Source organism: Esox lucius, chromosome 1 (genome assembly GCF_011004845.1).
Source record: "Esox lucius isolate fEsoLuc1 chromosome 1, fEsoLuc1.pri, whole genome shotgun sequence".
NCBI classification, from domain to species: domain Eukaryota; kingdom Metazoa; phylum Chordata; class Actinopteri; order Esociformes; family Esocidae; genus Esox; species Esox lucius.
Window position 1 is genome coordinate 7,264,088 of NC_047569.1, and position 14,352 is coordinate 7,278,439.

The 14,352-nt window shown below is 41.0% G+C and overlaps 1 protein-coding gene across 2 annotated transcripts in view; it reads left to right on the forward strand.

Annotated features, from left to right (window-relative positions):
• The first annotated feature begins 389 nt into the window (after positions 1-389).
• The window catches only part of kcnab1a (potassium voltage-gated channel, shaker-related subfamily, beta member 1 a), a 169,583-nt gene continuing 155,620 nt past the window's right edge, over positions 390-14,352 (forward strand). Inside the window, exon 1 of one of the 2 annotated variants that reach the window (XM_029119590.2) lies at positions 390-858. In XM_029119590.2, coding sequence (XP_028975423.2) covers positions 584-858 — 275 coding nt within the window. In that variant the 5' untranslated portion in view covers positions 390-583. Of the gene's footprint in view, positions 859-13,580; positions 13,862-14,352 lie in introns of those variants that run through there. The other variant, XM_013131370.4, reaches the window with a different exon arrangement.

Consider the following 14,352-nt stretch of genomic DNA (forward strand, 5'->3'; position numbering starts at 1 on the left):
ATTTCTTATTTTACTCAGGATAACTTGGGAACAGAGTTAATAAAATAATGTTGAATGTGTGTATTTATATGTGTATCTTTTTATTCAAAAACTTTAGAGGGCCCAAGAAAATTTATTGTGCGACAGATTCGGCTCGTCTGTTGCCGATCCCCAGTGTGAAGACTCAGAGAGCGGTCCTGTAGACTCACAAGTAAATATAGACAGTTTAACGTCCTACTTAAAGCTCTTATAGACATGTGTTCCTGTGTGTGAGCGCATGCGTGTGTGTGTGTGTTTGAAACACACTCTGGCGTGCCAGACTCCTTCCACCCTGGCCAGTGACGAGACGAGAAGCTCAGGATCCAGTTTCAAACAGAAGACTGGAGGCTATAAGAGAAGACAGCGAGATCGGAAGACAGAGAGAGGGAGAGAGAAAGAAGAAAGACCGTCTTTAAGTGACACAATGACACTGATTGACTGAAGAAGTTCACAGACAAAGAAACCAAGGCCACCTGTAGCTTCAGGAGCTTGTCTGACACCACAACCAGACAGAAACCTTACCATCTGAGCACTTCCACCTGCCTTTGAGGATTAGGAGGGTGTCATGCTTGCGGCTCGCAGCAGTGGAGGAGGGGTGGGCGGGCCGGGAGTTCACAGCGGGCCTCCGGTTCACAGGAAACACTCCGTAGCCTCGATGAGCGGTAGCAAAGCCCGCGGTAACTCCCAGGAGAGACGCTGCTCCACCCCGGTCCAGCAGGTCACGGTACCACACAGAAGCAAGGCGGCGCTGATTAGGGAGATGGAGACCCAGTGGTACCTCAGGATGTGTGGACTCGGAAGGGAGGAGTCTGTGGCGCAGAGGATGGGCATGCCATACAGGTGAGTGGCCGGACGGCGTGACTGGGACCTGTGGTCCATTAAGGTGGTAACATGCAAGGCTGATGAATGGGCCTTTCTGTTACAGCGTTGAACCCTGAATATAAATCATTTGGTGGGTGAGCAGATTTCATATGTAGAAATCTGCGTTGATAATACACGTATAAATCTGGATTTGTTTTTGCTATAGTTGTGTAGTCCAACATACCCCGAGACAACTACCGAGAGTGGGGTCACGGCCGGCATCGACACGGTCAGACGCCCCACATTGACAAATGGCATGGTACTTAGCTCGAGGGCACATATGATCGAGGGCACATAAGTGTCTTGCCCCAAGGCACATATACCGATTGTTCTCCTAGTCAGCTTGGGTATTGACACTAGTGGCATTTCATTTAGAGGCCTAACAGCTTGGCTACCTGGCAGTTTTCATTTTACGGCATCAAAGTAAGTTTCATATTTATGTGTTTGTTAGGATTCGTATTCATTTCCGGAGTAGAAGGCTGGGAGGAGATGTTACCCCCAGTACTGTCATTTAACTCACACACATTTTGTTTATTTTTGTCTGTAAATTGATCATGTGGTCTGCTAAAAATGTACTACATTCACCACAGTATCATCTAATACTGCGGACATTATCTGGAGTTTGAGAGAGACCACCTGCAGATAAATATCAAATGAAGATAATTGAAGCTATTTAAAGCCTGGAAAAGAACCACTGTGGTCAAAACGTTGCTACAATACATACATGGGGGGGGGGGGGGGGGGGGGGGGGGGGGGGGGCGCATCATAACATTGTGTGAACCAGCTTGCCATCTTTTTAAATAATTATTTCAATGATTCAGTTTTGATTACGCAACTTTGTTTAATTGGTCTCCCCTTTGTGTCTTTGCCCATATGTGGACAGCATTTATGTTTCTCATCCCATAATGGATAGCTGAGCTGCACCCAGCCCATATTTGTGCTATATACCCACAGTTTACACTTGTGCTATCTGGTTGCCTGGCATCTGTCTCATTACATTAGTTCTGCGTTGATCTCATCCTAACTCCATGGTGACAAAACAAATGGGGACACAGAGAAAAGAGAGGCAGGAGATAGGGGTTTTGCAGGAGAGAGAAGGTGAAAGCCGAGTCCCCAGGGTTTTAGGTGCAAGTTATTAAAACGGCCCGATGTAGCTCGGTTGGTAGAATGTGGCCCTCACATTCCCATGGCGGCCTGTTCGAACAAATTATGGAAATGCATATACTTGCTATTGTTAATTGCTCTGGATAAAAGGATCTGTGAAATTACTATTTTTATACTGTTATTTAACTTATGCTTAAAAAAATACTATAATAACAACCTGGGAGGAATTGTCGTGCTCAAGGACAGAACAACAGGGTTATTTCACCTTATCAGCATAGGAATTAGAACCAGTGACCTTTTGTGTAATGGCCCCCTGGTTCTGACCTTTAGGCTACCCTGCCACCCTGCTTATATATCTAATGTAAAATTGAAACGTATCAAAGTGACAATTCAAGATTTTGTGGACAGAAAATACAGATGTCTGCATGAAGTCTGCAACCTAGAGACATCATTAGACGCTGAGTGTCTTGCCAGGTGATGCTCTACCAGTCTGTATTGCAGCCATCAGTTGGATTCAGGATGGGTGACTGACTGCCAGTCAAGAACATTCCACTTTTCAACCCTGAAAAACTAGTGGGTTGCTTTAGCAGTATGTTTGGGGTCATTGTCCTGTTGCAGGTTGAAGCACCTTTTAATGCGTTTTGAGGCATTTGGTTGTATGTGAGCAGTCCAGATGTTTCTGTACATTTCAGAATTCATCCTACCGCCACCACCAACAATTACAGTATCAATGAGCCTGTTTTATTCCCCACCTTGCAGACCAGTATTTATAGTTCAGCCTGTGAAGTGTTTGGTGTATTGTAGTGGCTGACATTCATGCCTACAGTACCTCCTAGAGAGGGTTCCTCATCTGTTGGACAGTTTATTTAGTTTTTTTCTTCATTACGGTGGACATTCTTTGGTCATCCACTGCAGAGGATTTTCCTTTTTTTTCTTAATGTAACTGCTGATTTTTTAATACCTGATGTTATGCTTCACGATGTCCATCATGACTTGCATTGACACTTTGTCTTTACTTTAACCCCACTCCCTGTATAATTTCAAATCCAAATGGTTAGAGTACAGAGTCACTGTTCTAGTATATAAGTGCTGAAGTGTATTGATTTAATTCTCTTTTCCTTTCAAGAAAATGCAAAAGTGATCAAGAAGTTGTCGTTTGTGTAGCGGTGACTTAAAACCACTGAGGCCAAATAGAGAGAGAGTGAGAACAGCACAAAGAGGAAAAAAAAATGTATAAAGTAGAAGATGGAGATGGAACGGGAGAAAGAGGATCCCACTAAGTCCCATTCCCATCATTCTGAAATCCCATTATGTTCTATGCTAGAAACCTTTCTCATCTCTCTTCTGCCCCCATTCCCCTCCTTCCCTGCTAGTTAGCTGTGTTTCAGTCAGTAATGTGTAAGGACCAAAGAGGGAACAGGCAGGCCTGATTAGGCCTCTGCAGAGAGAATAAGACATGCTTCACGAACAGTGCCATGTTATTTTTTATTAGGCATATTCTTGCTTTTATTCTTTTTTAATTATGTTTTTTACATATGCAGGACTGTAATGTAGATGGAAAAAGCAGATTGGGGAATCAAACCACCACACTCAGGGGCTGTATGGTCTGGGGGCGGCAGCTCTACAATTAGATCAGCCACTGGGAAATGGACAACAGCATCTTTTTTAAAAGCGAACACTGAATTTCTTCAAGGTTGAGAGCCAAGGTTTTCTGTATAGAGTCTTGAAACAGTTTGCAGGCGCCTTTATATGGTCACAGTGCTGAGTGTTTTTGAGATGTGACTGTCTGCTTTCTGCGACTGAACTCACAGCCTCTTTGTTTAATGGATCATAAAAGGCCAGAGGGAGGGTTGTCCATGCTTTGATTGACAGGTGCAGCAGGATAGAAAATTGTGTGATTCGCGTGTGTGCATGTTTTCGCTCAAACTAACATTGTTTCCTGCTAAATGTGTGTGTGTATATATATTAAAAAGAAAGCAATAGGATTTAGATACAAATTACTAGGGGTCTTTTAATCATATCATGCTAGCTCTGCACATGCCAAAGCTGCCATTAGCTTCGGACCATTTTCCTTGTCAGATATATACCAAGAGCATGTAAGGAACGCCACGTAGCCCTATTAAAACCTTTCCGTCCATTTAGTTAAAACGCGACTGCATTTTAACAATTCAAAGGACTCTGGGTGTTTTTTTCAAAGCCTTGAGTAGAATATTAGGTAGTGGATTAGAAATGAGTTTTTCATTGCTTAGATGTGGGTTAAGGAGGTGTAATTGCACAGATTTGGGTTAAGGAGGTGTAATTGCTCTGTGACTATGGTGAGACCGTTGGGACTGCCAGGGGCATTACTACATGATTACTAACCATTTTGGCTGACCTAGAAAAACTGGAGAGCAACCGATACCTACATCTCCAACTGTCGCTCTGCCAAGCACAGCCTTGTACACACACACACTATTTTTACTACACTTGCCAACTAATGGCTTCGATTAAAGGAATTTGTACAAATTGTGATTGTCAGATGTTAGTCTTCCAAGGCACCATAAAAGGAATGCAGTTATTGTACGTTGCTCTGGATAAGAGCATCTGCTAAACTACATGTAAATGTGACTCTTCACACACACACACACACATTGTTTTTCAATCTGTGTTGGGACCAGAAACACATTTACCCTAACCTCATTAACAAGCCTTAATACCTAAACCTAACATTGCCCTAATGCCTAACCTTTTATACCTAAAAAGGACCCCAATTCTACACTACCCACAAATTGCCTATTTCTTTGTGGAGACCGATTGCAAAACCTTGTGGAGACTTGTCATGTTTTACTATCTTTGTGTGGACTTTGTTAAACGTAACCGACACACACAAACACCTCTGCAAGCCATCCCTTCTGAGTCTTTTAACAAAGCGACTGGCTCAGATTTGAAAAGTGGGAATTATATTTAGTCCCTCATTTCCAATCAGAACAGTGAATTGTCTAATCCTGTAACGAGTGTCAGCAGTGCAGCTGGTTAACAAGTAGACCAAATTCTTTAGTTATGTTTAAGCAGCTTGGGAAATTTAAGATCCTTTCTTTAAAGTTTCTCTATCTACATGAAGTGAATTGGATAGAGTATATATCAGTGGAGAGAGAGAATGTGAGGGTGAGAGAGGGACAGCCATCTGTTTTGCTCCTCTCTGTTTTGACTCGGGAGGAGCGAATTGTTCCTTTCCATAGCCTCTCATGGGGTGCAATGGCAGATTTCAGTGTTTATTGGTGACCCCCTACTGTCACTGACAAAAGTGTTACAAAACCATTATGTAGGGATAGGGTTCTTCAGAGACCTGCTTGGATCTGTAAACAAGGGTTCTTGCAAGGCAAATGGTAGACATTTGAAAATCTATTTTTTAAAGAAAGGGTTATTTAATAAGGCAAGAAGGAATCTTCACAACACAAAAAGGGTAGATATATACAGTACCAGTCAAAAGTATGGACACACCTACACATTCAAGTGTATTTATTTATTTTGTACTATTTTCCACATATTAAGAATAATAGTGAAGACATCAAAACTATGAAATAACACAATGAATCAGGTAATGAACAAAAAAGTATTTAACAGATGAAAATACAACCCCATTTCAAAGAAAGTTGGGACAGGGGCATTTTTACCACTGTGTTGCATCAACTCTTCTTTTAAAAATACTCTGTTTGGGAACTGAGGAGACCAGTTGCTGTAGTTTTGAAAGTGAAATGTATTCCCATTCTTTCTAGGATTTTCAGTTGCTCAACAGTTCAAGGTCTTTATCGTATTTTTGGTTTCAAAATGTGCAAAAATTGTTTTCAGTGGGAGATAGGTCTGTACTGCAGGTAAGCCAGTTTAGCAACCAGACTTTTACTCTTACTACTTTTACTACTTTTGCTGAATGCGTGCAGAATGTGTTTTTCCCTGAAAAAGACACGTTGCCTGAAGGGCAGCATATGTTGCTCCAAAACCTGTATATATTGTTCAGCATCACTGGTTGCACAGATGTGCAATTCACCCATGCCAATAATGTGCCATAATGCACCCCCATACAATCAAGGATGCTGGCTTTTGAACAGTGCGCTGATAACAAGCCGGATGGTCCCTCTCCTCTTTAGTCCGGAGGATGCATCAATTCCCAAAAAATATTTCAAATTTTGATTAATCAGACCACAGTTTTTCACTTACTCTCAGTCGATCGTAAATGAGCTCAGACCCAGAGAAGGCAGCAGTGTTTCTGAATCTTTTTTATATCTGGTTTCTTCTTTGGATGGAAGAGTTTTAACTTGCATTTGGGGATGCAGCGACATACTGTGTTCACAGATAATGGTTTTAGGAAGTGTTCCTGAGCCCATGCAGTGATTTCCACTACAGTCTGTTTTTGAGGCAGGCATATGTCTGTTTAAGGCAGTGCCGTCTGAGGGCCCGAAGTTCATAGCCATCAAATATTGGTTTTCAGCCTTGTCCCTTGCATACAGAGATGTCTCCGGATTATCTGAATCTTTTAATGATATTATGTAACGCTGATGATGAGATCCCCAAACTCTTTGCAATTTTACCGTGAGAAATGTTATTCTTAAATGGTTGCACTAATCGCCCGCACAGTCTTTCACAGAGTGGTGAACCCCTCCCCATCCTCACTTCTGACACACCCATCCTCTCTGGAATGATCTTTTAATACCCAATTTTTACTGACCAATGCATCTAATTAATTGTGTGATATTTCACAAGGTTAAGTTTTTTAGCATTACACAACTTTTCCAGACTTTTGTTTCCTCTGTCCCAATTTTTTAAACGTGTTGCTGGCATCATAACACAATTTCAACATTTCATAAGTTGTCTTTGTACTATTTTCTATTGAATATAGGTTTGGAAGTCAAATTGATGTATAGAAACCACTACCACAGCACACCAAAACGAAGAAAATCTGTACCTTGGTGTAATGAGTCCGAATTTGCGATTGTTGTTCCTACCACCAATTCTTTGTGAGATGCAGAGTTGGTGAACAGATGACCTCTGTGTGTGGGGTTCCCACTGTGAAGCATGGAGAAGGTGGTGTGATGGTGTGGGGGTACTTTGCTGGTGACACTGTCTGTGATTTATTTTGAATTCAAGGCACACTCAAACAGCATGGCTACTACAACATTATGCAGTGTTCCATCTAGTTTGCGCTTAGTGGGACTATAATTTGTTTTTCAACAGGACAATGACTCAAAACACACCACACCTCCAGACTGTGTAAGGGCTATTTGACCAAGAAGGAGAGTGATGGAGTGCTGCGTTAGAGGACCTGGCCTCCACAAACACCCAACCTCAACCTATTGAGATGGTTTGGTGTGAGTTGGATCGCGGAGTGAAGAAAAAGCAGCCAACAAGTGCTCATGTGGGAATTCCTTCCAGACTGTTGGAAAAGCATTCCAGGTGACTACCTCATGAGGCTAAGTGTCTTCGCTGAGGTTAAGTGTCTTTTACAGTTTTGATGCTTTGTTGGCTTTGTCTTGCTATTTAGAGAAAATCAAGTTTCTGGTCTCAGTAGAACAGTTCATCTGTCAAGTTGTGTAGCAGTTGCTTTGTTTTTGGAAGTGTATGCTGTGTTATTCACTGCCAGGTTATTAGGGGTGTGGTTTGGCCCTCCCTACTTGTTATTAATAGCAAACTTAGTCTGCTGGTCAGTGTACAGCATTGGAGATTGGCTGATCTAATGTTATCAGAAGTGAAATATCTTTTTCTTTTTAGACTTTCTTTTGGCTTCATCTTGTAATCTGAAAACTCACCTATTCATAGAGTACTTAAAATAGTTCCACTGCCACCACCTCTGTCTGTTGTATCATTATTTGTGTGGTCCTCTTTCCAGCAATGGCCATGTAAGAATGCTCTTACTACTGTGTGGTGTTTCTCCTAGCTCTTTTAACAAATATGCACTTACTTCAAGTTGCTCTGGATAAGAGCGTCTGCTAAATGACTAAAAAGCAAAATGTAAATGTAAAGCTGGTTCAGGGAATGCCAAGAGTGCAAAGCTGGCATCAAAGCAAAATGTGGCTGCTTTGAAGAATCTGAAATGTATTTTGATTTGCTTAACACTTTTTTGATTACTACATGACTCTATATATGTTATTTAATCGTCTTCTCTATTATTGTACGATGTGGAAAATAGTAAAAATAAAGAAATATAATTGAATGAGTAAGTGTGTCCAAAGTGTTGACTGGTGCTGTATATATACAATGTTTATAATCTTTACATACACACACATCTATTTATATATAATATTTTCCAGCATGCTTTTGCAGGGTATTTATCAGAATTGTTTGATTTTATTATGGCATGTGCGATGTACATTGCTGTGAAAAAAGAATTAGCTTATTTCCAATATTGAATTTGATCAGGTCTTCTTGTGGTAGAAATATAGCTGCAACCTGTATATGAGAGAGAATAAAAAGATATACAAGTTGGTGCAGGTTTAATTTGTTTGGTTTGCTAGGTAATCAAACATACAATCTTCAGGTGTGAAAAAGTTAAAAAGAATTATAAGGGTCAGGTGTTTAGATACCTTGGTAGACAGGTGTCTTGATACCTTGGTAAGCCAACCCTGTCCTTGTGTCTGACTAACTTTGGCCTTCTGATTGAATACCTAAACTCCGGAAAACAGTTGCTGATGCATATCAGTCTGGAAAGGGTTACAAAGGCTCTGGGGCTCCACAAATCCTCAGTCAGAGCCATATCATCCACAGGGAGAAAGTTTGGGAAAGTAGTTAATCTTACCAGGAGTAGCTGTCCTCCAACAGCAAGGCATAAAATCAACCAAAAAGTCACAAAGAACCTTTGTGAATCAAAATCCAAGGATCTGCAGGCCTCCAGAAATATTTTTCTGAAGAAATCTGTTGTTCCCTAGATTTATTCCATCCCTTAACTGAGAACGTGTTCCAGTTAAGATGATTAAGGTGGTGTCATCTTACATTCGTCCCTACCCTGGTAGTCATTCTGAATACAGGTTGTGGGCGATTAAAAATTCTGCTTGGTGTTCTAACTCTGGCTGGATTCCAGTAGCAATGACACATCAAATTGCAAGCCTGCATAATTAGAATGAAAGCATTATGGTCTGTAACCACAAGTTTCCTAACACCCCTGTGTTAGGGTAGAACTAATCCCTAAAATAAAGGCTGTATCATACACACCACTGTTCATAAGTTAGGGATCACTTAGAAAGTTCTTTGTTTTTGAAAGAAAATTATATTTGTTGTCCATTAAAATAACATCAAATTGATCCAAAATACAGTGTAGACGTTGTTAATGTTGTAAATGACTAATGTAGCAGGAAATGGCAGGTTTTCTTAATGGAATATCTACATAGGCATACAGAACCCCATTTTCAGCAACTATCAGTACTATGTTCCAATGGCACTTTGTGTTTGCTAATCAAAATTAATAATTTAAACAGGCTTATTGATCATTAGAAAATCATTTTGCAATCATGTTAGCACAGCTGAAAACGTATGGTGATTAAAGGAGCAATACAACTGGCCTTCTTTAGACTACTTGAGTATCTGGCGCATCAGCAATTGTACTGTGAGGTTAGATTACAGGCTCAAAATTGCAGAACCGTAGACATTTCTTCTGAAACTTGTCAGTCTATTCTTGTTTTGAAATGTGAAGGCTATTCCATGCTTGCCAATAAACTAAAGAAATTGTACAACGCTGTGTACCACTCCCTTCACAGAACAGCACAAACTGGCTCTAACCAGAATAGAAAGAGGAGTGGGAGGCCCTGGCGAACAACTGAGTAAGAGGACAGATACATTCATGTCTAGTTTGAGAAACAGACACCTCACAGGTCCTCAACTGGCAGCTTCATTGAATAGTACCCACAAAACCCTAGTCTCAACGTCAACAGTGAAGAAGCGACTCTGAGATGCTGGCCTTCAAGGCAGAGTTGCTAAGAAAAAGCCATATCTCAGGCTGGCAATTATAAATAAATGATTAAGGGCTAAATGAACACAGACACTGGAAAGAGGAAGATTGTAAAAAAAGGTGTTATGGACAGACCAGTCCAAATATTATAGTAGGAGCGGTGAAATGGTTGATGGTTTAACACTTAGAAGGTTCCTGGGGAAATGATTGCAAGGAAACGTAACCTTAATGATAAATAAATGTATAATGACTCTGTATTGTTCATGAATATACACTGTCATGAATGACCATAATATGCCAGCAGTAAAGGTAGCTACTCTTTCCTCACAAACATTCAAATAATCATGTGTTTCACAGCCTGATGCTCCTCATCAGTCAAGTACAGAAACCAGTGGATCGCGTAGCAATCTGGAACTCAGGGATGGCCAGTCTGGTCACTTCTATTGACTTTGTGTGTGTGCTTTTAACAGTTATCATAAGTACCTATAAGGTGTAGGTTGTTTAACACGAGCCATAAAATAAAATGGCATGTGTTCCTGGGGCTACACAGAAACTTTAGAAACCCAGGACTCAGGGATGACAAGTCAATGGCATGTGTTCCTGGGCCTACCCAGACTGCTTGGAAATCCTAGACTCAGGGATGACATGTCTGGTCACTTAAACTTATGTCTGTAATTGTCAGTAGTCCTACAAACTTGAATATAAAGATGAACGAGGAAAGCCGTCATAATCAATATTGAAGTAATACAATTTATTCCAGTCCAATAATACAGTTACAATACAAAACATATTTACATCTTTGGGTAAATAGTAGGCAAAAACACAACATATCAGGTTTCTTTAACAAGAACAAACTCTGAAAATAATAAGCTGCAACCTGTGTTAGGGGGTGGTCTCTTTAACAAGAACAAACACCTAAACATGACTACTACACAACATGTTGGGAGATGTCTTTAACGTGGACAAACTCAAATGAATTTTATGAGATATAGCTATCTATCCTAAAAGCAGGAATATCTAAAACACTCTCCAAAATAATCGTTAGCAATGCTTCACCTTGGCAAACACAATGAACACAATGGGCAGGAACTGTCCCACTTAATCAATGCTAAATTATCGAATGGACACTGCCATTATATTATTATGATTGAATATATTTATAAACAAAATGGCGTCAAATTATATACACATAAATGTATTAATCACTAAGATTATGTTCACTTGCACTCATTTACTCATCAAGTGGTAAACCATCAACCATTTCACAAATAATAACATTTGTCAAACGCAGAACAAATGAAAAGATGCAGGAGGAGTGCTTGTCGCCATCAGTCCAGCATGGTGGAGGCAATGTGATGGTCTGAGGGTGCTTTGGTGCTTTGGAAGTGGGAGATTTGTACATGGTTAAAGGGACTTTGAAGAAGGATCAGTCAGGATCAGTCACTCCACTTTGCAATGCATACCCTGTGGACAGCGTTATATAGGAGCCAATTTCCTCCTACAACAGGACCATGAACCAAAGCACAGCTCCAAACTATATAATAACTATTTAGGGAAGAAGCAGTCAGCTGGTATTCTGTCTATAATGGAGTTGCCATCACAGTCACCAGATCTCAACCCTATTGAGCTGTTGTGGGAGCAGCTTGACCGTATGGTATGTAAGAAGTACCCGTCAAGCCAATCCAACTTGTAGGAGGTGCTTCAGGAAGCATTGGGTGAAATCTCTTCAGATTTCATCAACAAATTGACAACTAGAAAGTCATAGGTCTGCAAGGCTGTAATTGCAGCAAATGGAGGATTCTTTGATGAAAGCAAAGTTTGAAGGACAAAATCATTATTTCTAATCTGGTCAATGACTGTATTTCCTATTCAAACTAATTTAATGTATGATTTCATGTAAAACAAGGACATTTCTAAGTCTTTTGAATTATAGTGTGTATGTATAATGTTTTGTTATAAAGAATGTGATTTAAAGGCTAATTTGGTTCCAAAGATTATCCGATCATTCTTAGTAGAACCAAAATATAAGGTTTCAGGCAAAACCTATCATATATGGTTCTAGGTGGAACCATATAGAGCAGATTCTTTCAAAAAACATATGTAGAGGGTTCTTGGTAAAACCCTCTTCAAAGGTTTCTCTAAATGGGGACAAGCCCAACAACCCTATATACGGTTCCACTTAGCACCTTGTTTTTTTGGAAGAGTGTTGCCTGCCTCCCTCTCCCTTCACCACCCTCCCCCTTGTGAGGTATTCTGGTCCGTGACTCACCCATCCCAGTGCTGACTGGTATGTAACAGCTCAACAGTGGCTCCCCCAAAAAAGGAAAAGACAGGAAGCCAATTCAAAAAGTCCATTTGTGGAAGAAATCATTGAGCCTCTCTCAGCCTCCCGGTTAAGAATGTCAGAATTTCCTGTTTGGTTTTTGGTTGTTCTGATAATTCTACGATGGGGTTTTGGATGAACATAGTGTGTTGGCCATTAGGCTGCAAGGTGATTTTTGGACAGATGCCCAGGTTAGGGCCCTGTTGTTCTGTTTTCCTGTTGTCACTCAGTCTGTGTTCTTACCGAATATCAATCTCCACTTAGCGGACAAATCATCACAGTTAGCCCCTGGGCGAACCCCCAAAGTGTGAAAATGAATGTCATTGCTGTACAAGTCGGTGTGTGTGTGCCTATCCAATATCTAAAAATATCCCGCAAACACTCCCTGTCATTACGTAAGTACAGCTGACATGACCGTTGATATGCAGGATCAGTTTTTCCACTGATCTTCTGATCTGGTGAACAATAGCCACAGCTGTCCCAGACGCCTTGTGTTTGTTCATGTGTGGGGAACATGCTTGATCAGGCAACCTGTGGTGATCCATCCCTTGCCTGTGTGCATGTTCTGCACAGTGGTTCTGAACCTGAACCATGTAACCATTAATATCCTCACCAACATGAATGGTTATCGGGTATAGACTGCCCTGTTTAATGAGGGAGGACTGTGGGGTCATAACGCTTAAGGGGGACGTGAAGAGAGAGGGACTGGCTGGAGAGAGAGTAGTGAGGACTGAGATGGGAGGTGAAGAGAGAGGGACTGGCTGGAGAGAGAGAGTAGTGAGGACTGAGAGAGAATTAGAGTGGGAGAGAAAAAAGAGAAATGTGAGTGTGGGAGCAGGAGAGAGTTACTGAGGAATGATAGAGAACAACAGTGGGATTTAAAGGGTTGATGAGGGTGGGAGGGAAAAGGGATAAAGGGAGGGAGGGGAAAATAATGTCCCAGATTCCCATGCCATTTAATAGAGAGCGAAACCAAAGTTAGCAGATAGTGATTGAGCCGAGAAAGTGACAGCGACAATCAGGCAATATTTCAATGCTGGACTATCTCTTTACTGAGAGATCGAAACGGGAAAGACCATAGGATTATACTATAGTATGTATCGTGCTGGAAACCAAATTTTTGTTCTCGTTCCAAACATAGATATTTGAATGGAATGTCGTTCCTAGGGATTTTTGATTTAATATACACCGGATGATACATTTTAATGTAGCCTTTCTGTTTATACACTGAGATGTCTTTGTAAAACACACACACCACGGAGAGTTGCAGATGAGGGGCCTACCTGGGACACCTCTTTGAATACATGTGCTTGAGAAAGACGGACAGGAGAAAGGAGAGACTTAAACAGAAAATTTGGAGTCCAAGAGATGTACCTCTACAAAGCTACCTGTTCCGACATCCCTAACCCCAAGCAAAAGGGTGGCCCCAAACAAGCGGACAGGGGCCCAGGGGGACAGGCGGTCCACGGGGGTATGGTATGTAAGCAGGGTTTGGTGGGGGCCAGAATGTACACCCCTGTGATGCTGTGGGGAGGGTTCAGAGCCAACACCCAGCTGGAGGTCAAAAAGCTGGAGGAGTTCCTCAATGTCCACGCTGTGTCACTGCACGACACTGTGAGAAACCAAACGGGCATGGTCTACAGGTAATGCAGTTGTGTGTGTGTGTGTGTGTTTATATTTGTAGAAACCATGGAAACAGGAATGCACGTGGAATGGGATGGAGGGAAACTGATGCTATGTGTTTGACAGTTCAGTGGTTCATAGCACTAATCAGTCCTCTTGCATTGCATGTAAAGGCTGTACATTGACACTTTTCATAGAGGTTGTGACTATATTAAATTACAAAACTTTTAAAATTTAAAAAAATGATGGTAATATGGTAAGAAACAAAGAAACACACTTAGTGTTGTTGCATACATTTCAGTTTTAGTCAGTCAGATGTTAGACCCTCTGGGATTCTATATATTTTGCAATAATTATTTTTTTACTAAATATGTCAAGACCCAATGCAAAGTTGGAATACACTTCTACTATTTTTTAAGAGGAGCATATATTAAGCCTGATGACTTTGTTAGTGCTGTAATATCAAATGAAGAACTGACACTTACTGTGTACGACAAGCACAACCATTAGC